The sequence below is a fragment of the Cololabis saira genome, chromosome 11 (assembly GCF_033807715.1).
Source record: "Cololabis saira isolate AMF1-May2022 chromosome 11, fColSai1.1, whole genome shotgun sequence".
NCBI classification, from domain to species: Eukaryota; Metazoa; Chordata; class Actinopteri; order Beloniformes; family Belonidae; genus Cololabis; species Cololabis saira.
In genome coordinates, this window is record NC_084597.1 from 24,968,628 (window position 1) to 24,988,012 (window position 19,385).

The window sequence follows — 19,385 nt, forward strand, 5'->3', positions numbered from 1 at the left end:
GTCATGTGACGTCACATCCGCAGCCCAGCGCGGGAAATTTGGGCCCGAATTGCAGCACATTTTGCAGCACACAGCCTGTTCAAGGCAAAGGAGAGATACACTAGAGGGCTCATTCTTTTGGGTTTGGAACGCTTCATCTGACATTATTACTAGAAAACTTAAAATGTATACAAATTTTTTTCATAAATCCTGCCACAATCCGGCCTCAAGCTCCTTTAAAGGACACGGATACGGATTTCCAGGTCAGATGAATTTATTTAACTGTGGCTTAAACAAAGTGTGAATGGATAAACTTGCTGATGTTCAGTTCACCTTATAATGTCAATAAGCTCACCTTTAGGCATCTACACACAGTAATAAACTCAAAACACAGGCAGATGGCTAAAACAGACAAAGAAAAGAGCACCATCTATCTGCAGCCACATGAAGGAAAAAGTAAACTGCCTTCACTCGACGGCGTCGGCACATAACGGTTGTGGTGCATTCAGGGACCGTTGGTAAGGTCCTGTGAGTTCAGTGACGTAGGACAATTCAAACCACAATGGAAAAATGAATTATATAAAATACTATGAACTAGTAACAACGTAAACAGTGTGGGCTTTCTAACACAGCCGCCCCCGAGTGTCTGCATGGACACTCAGTCTGAAAGGTCACTCAGGTAAGTGTATCCCCGACTTCATCATCTTCAAGCTTAGGGAGCTGGACTAAGCGAGCTACTGGTCGGATGTAGGTCCGATCCTTGACCTTAATGGCCGCAGTCTGGAGGCTTTCTAGGAGGTCTAAATGCACACATTTAGTAGTTATGCATTTGAAGACTCTGCCCCAGCGATTCTCTGTCTGACGTCCAATCTTGACAGTAAAGGGGGCGAAACAATCGACACCTCTTGACTGCTTCCCTTCCCCACAGAATCCAAAACCGGCGACACAGTTCAGCCAGCACTCTCTCTGGTCCAGGATGAAGGAGAGTCTCTTCGAAATCCTGGATGATGAGCTTACTTGGAGGATGCTTTGGGTCTAATACGACCAGGTGGATGGCATCCGACTTGAGCTGCTCAGCTCGTCGAAGTCCCCCTCCGACTCTGAGGAGTCCTGTCTCCTTACCATACTCGGGGCATAAGGATCCCAAACGACTGTTGGTTGGTAGGGATCGGTCAGACATGAATGCCTTGACGTCCTCCGGGAATGACTCGGACTGCGCTTGGTTTAGAAGGAGATTCTCTGCCTTGGTGTAATCAGCTGCTTCACTAGGTGAGCTAGAGCTTGGATCGGCCATCCCATGTAGGGATCGTGCTGTTGCCTGCATGAGGTCCTTCCATGTGGAGAACATGCTGACATCAGGGAGTTGAGGACTGGAATTGACTGTCACGTGGCAGCAGAAAATTGATTTCTTCGGTTCGCTATCCTCTGGCTCTGGATAGGCTGACGGGCTAGCTGGCCAATGATCCTCAGTGTGACGCAAGAACTTCGGGCCTTGGTGCCAGCGGTGTGGTCGAGACAGCTCCTTCAAGGTCTTGCCCCGCGTGATATCATCAGCAGGATTGTTCACGCTTTCCACATACCTCCAGTTTCTCACAGCAACTGGATACTGCCGGAACCGAATGAGGAGGCCTAGCAGCGATGGACCTAGGGCAGGTCCAAGGAGAAGAATGTCATTGAGGGAAGTCCCTTTGTACTGGAAAGAGCAATTAAAGACAATCCTGTCTTTGTTGTTATGCTGCACCATATGGTGAGGTATAAACCACGATTCTGGGGTTGCTGTAGCTATCTCAGATGGCACCACCGCTACATAGCCCATCTTCTCCAATTTCTGGATCTCCTGACAGTATACTTTGGCACGGTCAGAGTCTTTGGCGAGTCTCCGCTCTGTACTTAGAAGGCTCGGCAACACTGCCTCCATAGGAGCCTGGAGAGTTGCGGAATTGGCTCGACGAAGCAGCGGTTTAGCGTATCTCTGTGTGCCATCAACAGTGACCCTAACAGTGGATGTCTGGAGTAGGTTTAAGGCCTGGTGATCCTGCTTCGATCGGGTTACCTGCTTCTCGCTCACGTAGGGCAGCGTATTGACCTGCCAAAGACGCTCAACGTTCTTGAAGAGCTCACTGGTCTGTAAGGTGAACAGACACTGCTGCTCTGACGGAACTTGGTCAGTGCTGGTGGGACCTTGAAAAGACCAGCCAAGTTTGGTGTGGACTGCAATGGGTCCTCCTGGTGGGCCCAAACGTACCAGCTCTATAGGCGTCAGGAGATGAGGCATGTCAGATCCAATAAGCAGAAGGGGTTGGACGTGATCCACATGAGGTAAAGGTAAGTTGCGGAGGTGTTTGTATTTCCGTTGTAGAGTAGGAGAGACCCAGGGTATCACATGTAAGTGCCTGACGTATGTGATACTTCTCACCAGGTTTAGGCAGGGAGGACCCATGAAATGCAACTGAAGCACCGTGAAGCTGCACTACATCTTGGTGAACAGTCCAAAGGTTGAGTGTTTCAGGCTCAGGCTTTCTAATTCACAATCTTTTCCTGAATGGTTTATTAACTATTGTGCAAAAAATCAAAACAAAAAAAATCACACATACACGAAGAAAAGAGCGCTGAAAGTTCACGACTGCTTCAAACCGGAAACCGGAAATGCGTTGCTACCAAGCGAACCAATCACAGCCCTCTCGTCTGCATTTGCTCTGCGTTGCCTCGACGCGTAGTTACAATTTTTGGGAGGTGCGCGTCAGTGATGGCGTCAGTGACGGCGTCAGTGACGGTGTGTGCTACGCGTTGACGCGTACCACACGCCGTAGGCACGGCGTTGTTTTGACGCAGAACCATAACTCTGCCTTTAGTCTCTAGTACTCGATCTCCATTATGAAGTAGGACTTTCACGACCTTCAGCATCACCTTTGGGGACCTGTTCGGTCTATCTAAGTACACTCTTGTGTTAGGAGTGGTCACCATGAGCACACTCTTCTGGATTTGCTGGACTACATCATGCAGTACTGTCAGATGCTGCTCTTTGCAGGTGTTTTCGTCGATTCTCTGCTCTGCGGAGGGATACCAGACGTGTATTAATATCAGCTTGGAGGGTGCTTATGCCCTCCTTTTCCACTTCCAAGGCCTTCTTCCAAAGCTTCCTGAGTTGTCTCCTCCTCCTTGAACAAGGCACTTGATTTTCTGTTGCTTGTTTAGCGACTTTCGCCTCTAGTACACCAAAGCGTTCTGCTCCATATTGATAGATGATGTTTCCCATTTACTCAAACTTCTTCTCCACAGTGACTAAAAGTTGTTAAAGGGACAGGGTCTCATCACTATTCACCGTTTCCCACAGCTTTTTCTCCACTGCACTGGGCCACTTCACACACAGTCTGTAGCTTGGAAGTCTCCGTTTGACTGCTGGTCAAGTTTGGGTGGGTTCCACCACTAATTCTTCCGTGATGGGGGTGCTGCTGATGCCCTCCAAACTATGGTTTTCATCCATTTCATGAGCTTCACTCGATTGATTTGACCCCTTCCGCAGGAAGTAGTCAATCCGAGGCCCCTGTCTCTCTTCCCTCAAGCACCTTTTCCTTCCCTGATAGATCCTCAGACCCTGAAAAGATGTTATTTTCCTCCATCCCCAGCTACATATCTGCAGCTTGTGGTCCGCTGCTGTGGCAGGGCTTGCGCTGGTTGCTGTGGCGATTCGCAGGAAGAATTGAATTTACTGGACGCATCATCAGTAGTGTTCAGGACATACAGTATATGCGCTTCACTTTCTAATCTCCATCAACTTTATATATTTCTATAAATACACATTTAAGTTTCAAAGATGGTAAGTTTTTGGGGAGTGTGTGCATTTCCTTCCACATTAAACATCACAGAATTTGTTTACACAAAACTACAATAACAAGATAGATAGTTTTCTATCACTGCTCATAGCCTATTACTGTGAGAAATTCAGCCTAAATGAATTACTTTATATAGTTGAGTTAAAAAAAAAAGAGTTCTTGCTGTCTGGAACAGTTTGATTATAAAACATGACAATCTGACCTTAGAAGACTATGAATAACTTTTATTGTGAAACAAAATGCTTCTTCAAAATGGCCTCAAATCCAACCCTGCATATAAGTGCAGAGTTTTGACATAATCAGACATCATGACCTGTTGGACTAACATTCTCCTTTTACATCTGTGATTTTCAATATTTCTTTTATGACGGTGGTGGTCAGTATTGTCCTTACTCTTTCAATTCGGCTCAAAATGATACCTGTTAAGGCTGTGGATTTATCTGACAGCTGGAGCCGTGACACTGGAGCATCCTCTGTTGAAGTCTGTGACATCAGAAGCTGACTGAGAACCGCCTCATTTTTTGGAGTCAAACTAAAAAAAACATAGACTTTGTAAATTTCATTAGGGTTCATTTCAGTTTAAATGGGGGCATTTCTTTAATTTTAACTATTTGTGTGACAGATTGGAACAATCATATATCAGTTAAATATTGTACTTGATATTTCCGAGCTGCTCTGATGTTGGACAGAGATAGTCCCTTCTTGATGTAGTTTACCACCACCGGAGAGAATGTGTATGAATGAATAATGATTTCTGTAAAGCGCTCTGGGTGCCTTGAAGGGCGCTATATAAATCCAATCATTATTATTATTATTATTATTGATGAAAATATTTACTCTCTTGGCAGTTGTATAAAATGTGACCAAACCTTTTTCACGACTTCAGCTGCACAAAGATCAGTTGAAGTGGACTGTATAAAAGATAGTACAAACTCCTGGGCAGATGTGTAAAAGCCCCCCCCCCCAGGTTATCCTAATAAGAATGAAAGACAGTCGCTCGTCGTTATTTTGGATATCATTTTTCAAGGCTAGCATCAGTTTGTGGCTTTTTTTACATTGGGACTTTTTCCCCATTGGTCTTGTGACAACTGATCTATCAAACATAATTTGGATTACGGTATATGCATATTATTATGACCAATAAACGGGCTAATAAAATGCAATTAGTTTGTTTGAACTTGCTAAACTGATTCATGGTGTGGTTTTAATCTTCTCTGATAAGGATTCTGAAACATTAAAATACTATAAATGAGTTACAAAGTAATGTCTTTTAGGTCTAATTCTCTTTCATGGTGGAAAAGTTTGACTGCCGAATTTTTTTTTTTTTTTTAATAAAAATATTCTGTAACAATAAACATTTTATTATATCTGGATGTCAAATATCCAAGATCAAAATACAAATATCATGTCTTTTCTATTAGTGATGGTTACAGTGATGGATGAAAAAAAGGTACAATATTTGCAAAATCCAAATAGTTTTATTTTATAAACACATTTGACTGCAAATTAGAAAACAACTCTAGCTGCCAAACACACACACAAAAGTTTTTTTTCGAAAGTTTTGCAAATTTATAAAAAATAAACAACTAAGAAATCACATGCACATAAGTATTCACAGCCTTTGCCATAAAGCTCAAAATTGAGCTAAGGCGCATGCTGTTTCCACTGATCCGCCTTGAGATGTTTCTGCAGCTTAATTGGAGTCCACCTTTGATAAATTCAGTTGATTGGACATGATTTGGAAAGGCACACACCTGTCTATATAAGGTCCCAGACCCACAGTGCATGTCAGAGCACAAGCCAAGCATGAAGTCAAAGGAATTGTCTGTAGACCTCCAAGTCAGGATTGTCTCGAGGCACAAATCTGGGGAAGGGTACAGAAACATTTCTGCTGCTTTGAAGGTTCCAATGAGCACAGTGGCCTCCATCATCTGTAAATGGAAGAATCTGGGAACCAGCAGGACTCTTCCTAGAGCTGGCCGGCCATCTAGTCTGACCCGCAGAAGCGCTAGAGCGCCATCTACCGACCTGAAGAGTAAATCCCGCTGTATGGAAGTCTGTTTAGTTAGTTCAGCTCTCAATAAGGTAACTTAAAAATGTTTTCCTGAGACAAACCTGTGAGAGCTCAGTGACTGTAACGACCTGCTTGCAGATTTGCAACAGTCCTTCAGGGCGGACGGAGAGATGGAGTCCATTTATGCAAAGACCTGCGTGCCATCCTTCGATGAGATGAGAAACTTGACAATGGGGTTAGAAAAAGTGAAGCAAGGAGCATTTGAACTCACCTCCAGGATAAAAGAAAATGACAAGTTGCTAGAAAGTCTTCATTTTAAGGTGTCAGAGCTCCCTGAGCCATCATCTGAGCGGAGCGCTCATGTAAGTAGTTCTCTGCTACAGAAAAAGCACAAGAACCGATGACTGTTTAACCATTGTCCCCTCCAAAGGCAAATACAATATATAATAAAAACACAATTAACAATGTACATAAGTACTTGTAAGTACATAAGTAACACACTAAACTAAACAAAAATACAATGCAGCATCAGTTATATATATATACATATTATATACCGTATGTATATGAAACACTCGGTTTATTTAAATCCAGCTTGAAGGCTCACCTGTTCTCAGCAGCTTCATCTGAATGAAGTTCCAAATTTGTTACTTTGAGGCTGGAGTTTCACAACTTGATCATATTTTAACTGGGGTTTTTATCTGTTGTTCTTTTTTTTTTTTTATTTAAATGTGACGTTTTAACGTTAGGGCAGCACGGTGGCTTGGTGATTAGTGCTGTTGCCTCACAGCAAGAAGGTCCCCGGTTCGACTCTTTCTGTGTGGAGTTTGCATGTTCTCCCCGTGCTTGCGTGGGTTCCCTCCAGGGACCTCCGGCTTCCTCTCACAGTCCAAAAACATACGTAGTAGGTTCATTGACCCCCTTGACCCTGCAAAGGGTAAATCGGGTATGGATAGCCTAATGGATGAATGGATGGATGTTTTAACGTCTCAGTAAAAGCACTTTGAATCACCTTGTTGTTGAACTGTGCTCTAATAATAAACCTTTCACTGTATTTTGACCGAAACATATCAGACTTTTTTTCAAAACTTAATAAAATTGGCGCCATTGTTTCATTGCACCTAGAATGGCCACAAATGAGCAAGTATTCATCATGGGCGCCAACACTACCTTTTTTTTTCTCTTTAAACAAACATAAAGTAATAATTACAGTTTCTAAGTATAGAGTTTTCTAACCCCGTTAAATGTTTTTAGTGTTTTCAGAGCCATATCTTTAGTTTTGACTGCCTCTATCAGGACTTTTCACTTAGGCAACGGTATCTGGTTGTTTTATTGATTTTAGAGGCGCTGACAGGTACATTTTAACTGCTCAAATTCAACCCGTTGTTTTCGTCTGCTCCCAGTATTTGTGCTGAGTAGCTGGATTTGAGAGCCGTTTCTAACAGGCTCATATGTAATTGGGTTATTTTTGAGCTTGTGCATAAACCATTACCTAAGTTCAAAGAGAGCTTCTTTTAAATGCGTTGAACCTTTCATCCCATCAAAAATGTTCCTCACGTCTTCTTTTTATTGTACGAAGCGAACAAATGTTCCTGTAGTTCAATAAAAGTGATCCGTTATGAACTCACTATCAAACAGAAAATTAACTTAAGTATTCAACTTTTCCTTTAAAGACAATAAAACAATACGCCTGGAAAATACACAAGAAAATAAAATAGCACTGATGTTCAGTCTTTAAATGATGTTGTCCAATAAAGCAGAACTTATTCTCCCAGAATTACTAAAACAAAAGTAAAACAAGTGAGAAAGCAAAGGTGTGATGTTTAAACTTTGTTTTGAGAAAAGGGTCAGCATAATCAGCACATTTCGACCTTAGAAACGTCATCTGCACTTAACTTAACCAAAAGTGCTACGTGTGTGGATGTGGTGATTTATCATTAAAAGACGGCAGATGTGCAAATAGTTTATTGGCAGATTGACAGAAGTATGTAAAGTATACACTCTGCGTCAGAAGAATAATTTGACAAGCAACGTAGATATATTCAGTTACTCTCCAGATAATGGTTTCCTTAAAACATGAACAATTGTAAAAGTAAGAAAAACAAGGGTTCCAAAAACCTCAACCACAAATACAAAGGTCTACATCTTAAATCCAGACACACAGCACGACGCCCACTCACATGACATGCTGGCAGCCCGTCTGGAGTTTGCCAAAAGGCACCTGAAGGACTCCCAGACCATGAGAAATAAAATTCTCTGGTCTGATGAGACGAAGATTTAACTGTTTGGTGTGAATAGCAGGCGTCATGTTTGGAGGAAGCCATGCACCGCTCATCACCAGGCCAATACCATCCCTACAGTGAAGCATGGTGGTGGCAGCATCATGCTGTGGGGATGTTTTTCAGCGGCAGGAACTGGGAGACTAGTCAGGATAGAGGAAAAGATGAATGCAGCCATGTACAGAGACATCGTGAATGAAAACCTGCTCCAGAGCGCTCTTGACCTCAGACTGGGGCGACGGTTAATTTTTCAGCAGGACAACGACGCTAAGCACACAGGCAAGATTTCAAAGCAGTGAAAGGACAACTCTGAAACTCTGAAAATGCCTGTGCACCGACGCCTCCCCATCCAACCTGAGGGACCTTGAGAGCTGCTGCAAAGAGGAATGGGCAAAAGTGCCCAAAGATAGGTGCGCCAAGCTTGTGGGGTTATATTCAAAGAGACTTGAGGCTGTAATTGCTGCCAAAGGTGCATCAACAAAGTATTGAGCAAAGGCTGTGAATACTTATGTATATATGATTTTTTTATTTTTAATAAATTTGCAAAAATCTTAAAAAACCTTTCACGTTGTCATTATGGGGTGTTGTGTGTAGAATTTTGAGGAATAAAATGAATTTAATCAAATTAAGTATAAGGCTGTAACATGTGAAGCTCTGTGAATACTTTCCGGATGCACTGTATGTAAAGAACCCTTGCTGTAACTCAGCAACACAGTGTGCGGGACACAGATAACAGACAAAAATCAGAATCGGATGCTTTCAAATTTTTATATTCCATTTTTTCCATAAACTTTTCCACATTTGTTGAGTCTGGATTGTCCCCGGTCATTTCTGAACTTCTTCTGAAATCCACGGCCTTGTACCTGAAGGACATAAGAATCAAAGCATCAACGTCTTAAGCGGGGGGACCAAACTTCTAAACAGAAATGTTAATTCAGATATCCATTACACATACCTTTTTGCGTTTCTGTACCTCTTGTGTTTCCATCTCCATCTGCTCATCCTCGTCTGTTTGGAAGTCGTCCTCCTCCTTATCTCCACCACCTTCTACAGTTTCCTCTTCTGGATTTTTTAAAGTGAACATGGAGGCTGCAGCAACATGCAGGAGGGTTAGAGCATGCTAAAACGCAGGGGGGGATTATAACCAACCTGCATCTACAAACCGGATTCGGTTAAAGTTGGGAAATTGTGTAAAATGTAAATAAAAACAAAATACAACGATTTGAAAATCCTTCTCAACCTATACTCAATTGAATACACTACAAAGACAACATATTTAATGTTCAAATTGATAAACTTAATTGTTTTTTTGCCAAATAATAATTAACTTAGAATTTCATGGCTGCAACACATCCAGTAGAAGTTGGGAAAGGTGGCAAAAAATACTGAGAAAGCTGAGAAAAGCTCATCAAACACCTATCAGGAACATCCCACATGTGATCAGGCTAATTGGGAACAGGTGGGTACCATGATTGGGGATAAAAGGAGCCTCCCCAAACATGCTCAGTCATTCACAAGTAAGGATGGGGCGAGGGTCACCACTTTGTCCACAACTGCATGAGAAAATAGTTGAACAGTTTAAGAGGGGATTTCAACAACTACGGTCCATAATATCATCAAAAGGTTCAGAGAATCTGGTAAAATCACTGCACGTAAGCGCCACGGCCGGAAACCAAGACTCTATGACCGTGACCTTCGATCCCTCAGACGGCGTTAAAAACAGACATGAGTGTGTAAAGGATATCACCAAATGGGCTCAGGAAACCTTCAGAAAACCACTGTCAGTAAATACAGTTCGTCACTACATCAGTAAGTGCGGGTTAAAACTCTACCATGCAAAGCAAAAGCCGTTTATGAACAACATCCAGAAACGCTGCTGGGTTATCTGGGCCCGAGCTAGGGATGGGCAGTATGGACTAAACAAGTGTATCACGATAATTTCTGGCATTTATTCCGGTAACGATAAGAATGACGATAAAAAAAAAAAAAACAATTCAACTCCATCTTTTTAACTATAAATCTATCTCGCTCTCAGATCCGCCATGTTTGTTACACAAAAACGTCATCAATGGGAATTTATCCTTTCTTTCTTTCTGGCTCATTTTTTTCCTCTCTTTCTTTCTGGCTCATTTCTTTCTCTTTCTTTCAGGCTCATTTCTTTCTTTCTTTCTTTCTTTCTTTCAGGCTCCTTTCTTTCTTTCTTTCTTTCAGGCTCCTTTCTTTCTTGCTCATATCTATCCTTCTTTCTTTCTGGCTCATTTCTTTCTTTCTTTCTTTCTTTCTTTCTTGCTCATATCTATCTTTCTTTCTTTCTTTCTTGCTCATATCTATCTTTCTTTCTTTCTTTCTGGCTCCTTCCTTCCTTCCTTCCTTCCTTCCTCCCTTCCTCGTACCTTAACACAGAACCATAAATCAGCTTTACACAAAAACGTCATCCACAGGAATTTATCGTTTTTACCGCAAGATGACAAATTCTTACCGTGGGGAATTTTTTTGACGGTTTATCGTGAACGGTAAACTATCGCCCATTCCTAGCCCGAGCTCATGTAAAATGGAAAAAAATGACCCTGGAGCAGGACCCCCAACTATCCAGACCTGGAGCAGGACCCCCAACTATCCAGACCTGGAGCAGGACCCCCAACTATCCAGACCTGGAGCAGGACCCCCAACTATCCAGACCTGGAGCAGGACCCCCAACTATCCAGACCTGGAGCAGGACCCCCAACTATCCAGGCCAGGACAGCCTGAAATGTAATCAGACTTGCTAGCTTCTGCTGCTAGCTTACGCAAGGCAAGTGAAGACGTCATACGTTCCGTTCCCACTGGTATGGAAAAGGGAATCGTTTACAAATTCCAAGGAATTGAAACACTGGGAACCCGTTCTGAACAAGAACCAGTTCTCGCTTCCCATCCCTAACTCCAGTACAATGGAATGGCTGATTCAGGTAAACAGAAGTGGACAGAAATAATTCTATAAAAAGGGGCCGTGGACAGCTCAGTGGGTTCAGCAGGCACCATTTGTAGAGGCTATAGTCCTCGTGTGGGCAGCACAGGTTTGAGTCCCGGCCTGTCGCTCAATACTGCAATGTCTCCCCCCTCTCTCTACCCGTTTCCTGTTTACTTAGTTTCTCAATAAAGGCCAATAGTGCCACAAAGACCTTTAAAAAAGAATTAATTGGATAAGTGTATGCATTCGATATATACTTACAAGGATAAAGATCACTCATGCTGTCATCCGAGTCACTGCTCCCTTCATCGCTGGAATTCGGTGCCCACATGCTCTTTGAATGTTTCGACACCTTCTCTCGATTGAAATCCTCTTCTCTGTGTTTGGGCTTTTTCTGTCTCAGTCTGGCTGGAACGAATTCAATCCCCTGTTTCACACACTCCTCATCTAGAGCAAAATGTAGACGGTCATATTAGAACTCAAGTCAAAATTGAATTCTCCAATAAAGAGGGATGGGCTAATCATAATATTTCAGTCACTTTTCCGATAACGACACCTGGACATTGCATGTGTGCTGATGCCACTCAAGTTATCCGGTTCAACTTAAAAATTACTTTCCAAACTGTAGAACCAAATGTACGTGTACGAGTACAAAATTATTTTTTCCATTATTAATATACAGTGGCAAGAGTGTATGAAACTTTTGGAATTAAAAGCTTATCCACATTCATTTTCCTTTAAATGTGAACTGATATTTATCTCAGTCACAAAAGTAGACAATGTGCATACACCGACATTACACACACAATCATTATTATTAATTTTTTTTCAACATACCCATTCAATTCCTAAAGTGCTGGATGGAAAACTTACCAACAGAGACTGGAATTTATCAATTTAAGACCATTGTGTTTGAACATTACTGTGAATAATATGTCAGATTACAGTTAATGATGTAGCAGAAAACCAGTTAATATTATGGGGAAATGCACTAATATTCCGTGACAAAATATCCATGCAAAGAGTGAAGTGATGCACTGACATTCAGCAAGGGCTTTCTTGAAGCGTTTCCCACTGACGTGTTTTAAAACTTGGTGCGGTTCCCGGTTGAGATGTCGGAGGGACAGTTTACAGAAGAGCCTATTACTAGAAAATAGACAAGGAAGATTAAACAATGTATTACAAAGAACAGCCCAATTGTTGCACTCATGGATTCCACAATAGTCATACTTTCCCACAATCACAGTCACAGATAACAAAAATCGGGTAAATGGTTATTGATGTCATTAATTAATAGCCTGCTTACTGTGTTTTCTTCCATAATATTTGTAAATATATATAATATAAACTCCTAAGTATGTGTTTGTGTGAGTGTGTATATATAAATATATTGAAGTGTCAGTGTGTTGTTTTTTTTCTTGGTCTACTTATCATTGAATATAAACTCCTAAGTATGTGTTCATGTGAGTGTGTGTGTATATATATATATATATATATATATATATATATATATATATATATATATATATATATATATTGAGGGGGTGCTTTTCACGGCAGGGGTGCTGAATACGGCATAACAGTTGCAGTTATCTCGTTTAAGTGGTCAGGAAACACTTAAATTAAAGCAATGCTCTACTTACGGCTGCTTCGTGCTCGGCACAAGATGTGGTTCATATAGGCTGAAGTTGAACTCTGCTGCTGCCTTCAGTTTCTGATATTTCTTCCCCCCGGTGTAACTCTGCAGCTCCCCCAGGTCGCAAGGAAGCTCATGGCCATTCAGAGTGCATTTGATCTGAAAACCATTTTAAAAGTCGAGACATGTACGCTGAACTGCATGGTAGTAATTGTGTAGTTTATTTTGATGCCTTGCTAAAAGTGCCAACCTTCTAGTCCAGTCACAATTACATATATCATACTTGTCTCTGGAAGTAAATTAGCACACAGCTAGCAGGTTGGAGGAGTATGTGCATTTCGTGTAATATGACAAATTTGCTCACTAACCTTTTTGTCACCTGTCAGCTGAAAAAGCGGGTGATTGATAAGGAATACTCTGATTTCTTCAGGTAATTCTTCCATATCCACAGTCTATCCAGACCTGGATTAATCGATCTGCCACTGTACGATGTTGCCTACACGTGGTTGACTGCGCAGACTCCGTAGCAGCGTTATATACAAGCCACCTACTGATCAAAGTAAGGTGTTGCAGCTAAAGGGTGGCGCTTTATTATCGGACTTTGTCATACGTGAGAATGCAATTAAATCAATATGAAGAAGAGGAGACAGAGACGAAAGAGACCCAGTTTTCTGTTTTTTTCTAGATTTGCCCCAACAGTATAAAAAGTGAAATGTTGCTTTTGTTCACATTACCATGTAAGCTGTGTAACAACAGGATTGTGGTTCCTAGTTTAAGGTGGCCAGGGGACACATTTGAGTGTAACACTGGTCAGTACTATGTTTTGTGAGACGTTCTTACAATAAAGTTATAAGCAGTACTCGAGTTGTAAAAAATAATCAGGGGGGATGGTGGATTTTATCATATGGGGACAAATAATTTGTGCTGATTACAAATAATATAATATATTACAAATAATAGCACTGACCAGAAATACTGCAGGAATGACAGCAGCAGTTAAATGCAGCCTTCTGTAAGCTTTAAATATCCACTGGGCTTACATCAAATACATCAAAACACAAAAATAAAAAACAGTTTTCTGAATTTATCAATATTCCTCTGTCCTTCACAGGATAAGTAAAATGGATCACTGCAAAAACTCAAAATCTTAAGAAGAATATTTGTCTTATTTCTAGTTAAAATGTCTCATTTTAGTAAAAAAAAATCTCATTACAATTAAAGCAAGACTCATCACTGGAAAAAACAACAATTTTCACCTGTTTCAAGTAGATTTTCACTTGAAATAAGTAAAAGAATCTGCCAGTGGAACAAGATTTTTTTTGCTTGTAATAAGAAGATAAATCTTGTCCCACTGGCAAATTTTCCTACTTATTTCAAGTGAAAATTTACTTGAAACATATGAAAATTGTCAAATAAGTTATTTTTCTGGTGATGACTCTAAATGTTGAAATAGCAGTAAAACCACATTCATTGATGAAATGACATAAGGGATGGAAAGGGGGGATGGCAGTTTTACAGGGGGGATGATTTTGACCGTTTTTATTTAAGGGGGGGATGACGCCATCCCCCTCATCCCCCCTCAACTCCAGTACTGGTTATAAGTAAGCATGGATATTGCTTTAACCGTCCATTCTGTATGGTTTAGTGTGATTACAAACGGAACAGAATGAAACAAGCTGTACAAAAAAAATATACAAACGTGGTCTTCGAGAGGTAAATAGAGTTGAAATCATGGTCACAGTTATTTCCACACCACAGTTACTATGTTTTAGTTGTGTCTCAGATCAATCAGTAGCAGAAGTAAACAAGACAAATTAGGTGTTCTTCTCACGGATTGCGGTGTCTTTGATCAGTGTCAGATCAATATATTGATCTGCTACTTATAAGTAGCAGAACTAAACAAGCTGCAGTTGCAGAAGGATGACTGCACGCTGGCCTCTGGTCATCTTCCACTTTCATTGATGTTTCCTTCTACAATGCCTTTGTGATTTGGAGAGAGATCAACCCGACCTGAATGTCTCGTAAGCAGAGAGAGGTCTGTCATTTTCATCACAGGTATATCTCAACTATGAGAGACGAAATGAAAAAAAAAAATAATCCAGAAAATCACATTGTCTGATTTTTTTAAGAATGTATTTTCAAATTAAAGTGGAAAACAAATATTTGGTCAATAACAAAAGCCTATCTCAATAGTTTGTTATGTGAATGACAAGTTGTTTCTTCAAGCAAGATGAAATTTGGTGTTTAAAATTCAATTAAGCTGCTTATAATGGGGGTTTAGTGAAGACGGGTGATTTTGACCCGGAGGACACAGGGTGTATGATAATGAGGACAACAGGAGGGTTAAATCAGACCAAAGATACTCTATACCAGGGATATTCAATTGGCGGCCCGCGGGCCACATGCGGCCCGCCAGGAGCTTTTATGTGGCCCCTGCCCTGGTCATATTTCAAAAAAGGGGTTGTTTGTTGAAATTTTTTTTTTTTTTTTTTTTTTTGTTTCAGATTTTTTGCCAGTGTTGCACAGTGTTAATGTTTGTCACATTATTATTAACCTCCGTTATACAGAGGACTTGTTGACATCATTAGGCTTCTAGGGTTGGCCTGACATTTTTTTCATTTGAATAAGTGAGGACTTTGCATTTCAGATGGAACTTCTAAGCCTCCTATAATTTCATGTGATTGTTTTGTTTTGCTGATATAATGCACAGATGTGTCATTAATAAAGGAGCTTATGGTTAATATTTTAGTTGCTTATTTATAACATCAAACTGGCTACTATGGACTGAAATGCTTGTGCTCAATGCTTAATATAATATTCAAATAAGGAAATCTTGGTGGAAAGTGGTGCTTTGTCATTATGGCGTGTTTTATTAAAAGTTGGTCAATATCAACTTCATTAAGTTTGCACAATGCATGGTTTCAAAATGAACTTGCATTTAAAATAATATTTCTTTATTTGAATATTATATTTCACATTCACAATGACTATATCTGGAGACAATTAATACATAATTCATATGTAAACTAGATATATTCAAATGTATAATACAAATGTATTATATTTACATAAGTCTTCGTCTTTGAGTGCAAAATACCTTTTGAAAACCCCCAAATTTTCAAATTGTGCGGCCCTCTCCATACAGTCCTTTTGCAGATGTGGCCCCCGGCCGAATCTAGTTGAATACCCCTGCTCTATACAGATACAGATCAGTTTCAAATAAAACTTCTCTGATCAGACACAGGCAGGTCACCTGACTGGCAGCTTGACGGGGCTCAAAGAGTGATAGAAGTAAGAGTGTTCACTCTGTATATATTATGTTAACCCATAAATGTAGTTGACTAGTGAGAAGCTGTCATATTTACTTTAAATGAATACGTTCATGCCTAAATATGTAAATTAACAATATTATTCTAAAACGTATTTCCAGTTTTTTATTTTCAACATCAAACAACATATTTTTTAATGAGGTAATAAATTGCAGATAATTTGGTTAGAGTAAACCATCTCGCAGTAGACTTTAACCACGCCCACCATCCCTCCTGGTTCCGTAAACAATATATGACTTCGGATGTCAAGCTGGCGCTTAAGCCGCGTTTGAAATCCCTCTTTCAAACCTCATTTGGACATTCTACAATTAACATTTGATGAACATTAAAAGCTGCAATTGTTAACTCTAGAGATCCCCATTCTCTTAGAGGGACTTGACTTATACTAGTTTTCTGGCCGCTAGCTTACTACGGCAGTGTTAACTGCAGCTGTTTTGTATTGTAGTAATAAAGGGGACTATTTAAATAATGTCTGGACCGAATGGGGATCCAAACATCTCTGCTGATGGTGGGATTATCGACGAAAACGACGATGAATTTGGCGACGAGGGTAATGTTTTCACTTATTCTGTGCTCATTCCCTAAGTCAAGAAAATATAAAATAATACTTATGAATAGGATCATAAAACCATGCTTTAATCTAAATTGACGCTTTCTTTGAAGTTAATAAATGGGTGTATGGTAACGTTTTAATGCAGGTCCATTCTGCATGACGTGACGAACACGTGACTATTGCAAGACGAACCACCAAAAACATGCTGACAACAGCGTTAGATAGTGATATCAGCAGTACTCGAGTGTAAGGGGGATGGCCCCCTGAAATAAAAACAGTAAAAATCATCCCCCCTGTAAAACTGCCATCCCCCCTTTCCATCCCTTATGTCATTTCATCAATGAATGTGGTTTTACTGCTATTTCAACATTTAGAGTCAACACCCGAAAAATAACACCAGAAAAATAACTTATTTGACAATTTTCTCCTGTTTCAAGTAAATTTTCACTTGAAATAAGTAGAAAAATCTGCCAGTGGGACAAGATTTATGTTCTCATTACAAGCAAAAAAAAATATTGTTCCCCTGGCAGATTTTTCTACTTATTTCAAGAGAAAATCTACTTGAAACAGGTGAAAATTGTTGTTTTTTCCAGTGATGAGTCTTGTTTTAAGTGTAATAAGATTTTTTACTAAAATGAGACATTTTAACTAGAAATAGGACAAATATTCTTATTTTGAGTTTTTGCAGTGAACCATTTTACTGTGAAGGACAGAGGCATATTGAGAAGTTCAGAAAACTGTTTTTTATTTTTGTGTTTTGATGTATTTGATGTAAGCCCAGTGGATATTTAAGGCTTACAGAAGGCTGCATTTAACTGCTGCTATGTCATTCGTGCAGGTGTTTTGGTCAGTGCTATTATTTTTAATATATTATATTATTTGTAATGAGCACAAGTTATCTGTCCCCATATGATAAAATCCACCATCCCCCCTGATTTTTTTTTTTACAGCTTGAGTACTGGATATTATCAGCATACAAATTATGTGTCTGAATGTATATGTTTTATAGTTGTACATTGCAGCATCTCATGTTACTTCTGTCTGAAACATGTAGGACCCCTTTCTCATAAGACCAAATCAGTTCTCAGTATTGTTCAGCTTTTTGATTAAAACCTTATCACTAGTTAGGTCTGAATATCAGACTTGGTGATATGGATGAGAGATGAAGCCAAAAACTGGCCTAATATTGAGATTTCAAACAGTTGGGGCAGTGTCAACTATGGGCTTTGCTAACTGAATTTAGCCTTTTTTTTTTTTTACTTTTGCAATACTTTCACATGTACAATATTGTTATATAATGCACTGAAGTACATGAAAAATCACAAAGCATATTTCCTCTCTCTTTGAAATAAACAAATTTCAGACTAATCGGCTATCTCTCCACAGAGTACACTGCAATAAACTCCATGCTAGATCAGATCAACTCATATCTAGACGACATAGAAGATCGCAATGATTCACTCAATGGAAAACTGGTGGAACTGCTGGAGTCAAATCGGCAAGCCCGTCTGGAATTCAGAGCCCAGCTGGTTGGGCCCCCAAACCAGGAGGAGCAGCTGCATCATCCTGCGGAGGAGACATCCTCCTCCTCACCCAACAAGGAAGACCTAAATGAGGAAAACGGGGGCTCACAAAATTAGTGACAAAACATCTGGACTTCAGTGTTTTGTATAGGCAGGGAAGGAAATATGCAAGACTAGTGATTCAGCTCTGAATCTTTGTTGGACTAGTCACCCTTGATACCATAGCGTATGCCAGTCTCTTTTATGAATTAATGTCCCCATTACATTTTCTATAAACTATGTCCAGTTTTGCTCTTTTGAACGTTTGACATGCTAACATTTTCCTGACCAGGTTGGCATTAACTGATCTATACATCAGCTATACAAGTTGCATATCACAACACTGTATTATAGATGTAAAATACCCCAAGTCAAATGTGTTGCGGTGTGAAAGGCTATGTCTCTAGATCAAGATTCTCATCACACCTTAGACTTGGACAGATATTTTTGCAAATGAAGTAGGGGTACAAGATAAAAGTGGTTGAATAAATCCCCATTAAAGAGAGGGAAATAATGACATGTGTTTCTGGTGTTAATGTTACGACACATATGTCTTCAACATTTACTCTGTAATAATTGTGGTATAACAACTGTATGTTATTCCAGAGGATAGAAATACATCATTCTAGATGTCAGTGTGTTGAATTGTCTGACCTTTCTGCATGACTGTCAAAAACATATCGTTCTGTGTGGTTCATGTTTATGATCTTGTTTAGTACAAGTGATTATGTTTGGAGAGTGTCTGTGTATGTCTAATGTAAGCCATGAAAAAATCAAAAAGGCAGGGAATTTGTCAGACATTTTAATATAAATTAAGATTACTCCCAAACAGAAAACAAACATTCAAAAATACATTTAACTTCCAGCAGCTAGAAAACACCTGGGTTTTTTCCCCATCTCATTTTGTCAGTAGCAGAATAAAAATACAATAAGAAAACATACAGCTTTGTTTGCTTATCCTTTGCATGTCCTTTTCTGTCTCCCGTTCCATTTACAATTGTGTGAAAAAGTGTTTGCCCCCTTCCTTTCTTTTTTTTGTATGTTTGTTTAATGTTTCAGATCAAACTAATTTAAATATTAGACAAAGATAACAAGTAAACACAAAATGCAGTTTTTAAATGAAGGTTTTTATAATTAAGGGGAAAAAAAAAAAAAAAAAACCTACATAGCCCCTGTGTGAAAAAGTGATTACCCCCCTGTTAACTGTGGTTTATCACATCAAGGTATCAAGGTTCACTTTATTGTCAATCCAA

The 19,385-nt window shown here is 39.9% G+C and overlaps 2 protein-coding genes across 2 annotated transcripts; one reads left to right on the forward strand and one right to left on the reverse strand.

Annotated features, from left to right (window-relative positions):
- Positions 1–8,859: 8,859 nt before the first annotated feature.
- Positions 8,860–13,208, reverse strand: surf2 (surfeit 2). The gene is made up of 6 exons (XM_061734140.1): positions 13,057–13,208; positions 12,696–12,847; positions 12,095–12,198; positions 11,314–11,499; positions 9,061–9,194; positions 8,860–8,968 (listed from the first exon to the last, which is right to left on the reverse strand). Exons 1-6 carry the CDS (start codon positions 13,129–13,131, stop codon positions 8,873–8,875), a joined length of 747 nt encoding a protein of 248 aa, XP_061590124.1. The 5' UTR covers positions 13,132–13,208; the 3' UTR covers positions 8,860–8,872.
- Positions 13,209–16,243: 3,035 nt separating this feature from the next.
- On the forward strand, positions 16,244–19,069 carry bbln (bublin coiled coil protein). Its single transcript, XM_061734141.1, has 2 exons — positions 16,244–16,567; positions 17,957–19,069. The coding sequence occupies exons 1-2, from the start codon at positions 16,486–16,488 to the stop codon at positions 18,208–18,210; spliced, it is 336 nt and encodes a 111-aa protein (XP_061590125.1). The 5' UTR covers positions 16,244–16,485; the 3' UTR covers positions 18,211–19,069.
- Positions 19,070–19,385: the final 316 nt, after the last annotated feature.

Bases quoted from the DNA above. Each gene is read 5' to 3' on its own strand.
- surf2 (XM_061734140.1), bottom strand. From the start codon at position 13,131: ATGGAAGAATTACCTGAAGAAATCAGAGTATTCCTTATCAATCACCCG. The intron at 12,199-12,695 runs GTAAGTAGAGCA...TCTATTTTCTAG, and splicing joins GTGCCGAGCACGAAGCAGCC to TAATAGGCTCTTCTGTAAAC. The intron at 8,969-9,060 runs GTATGTGTAATG...TATGTCCTTCAG, and splicing joins AGGTACAGAAACGCAAAAAG to GTACAAGGCCGTGGATTTCA.
- bbln (XM_061734141.1), top strand. From the start codon at position 16,486: ATGTCTGGACCGAATGGGGATCCAAACATCTCTGCTGATGGTGGGATT. The intron at 16,568-17,956 runs GTAATGTTTTCA...ATCTCTCCACAG, and splicing joins CGATGAATTTGGCGACGAGG to AGTACACTGCAATAAACTCC.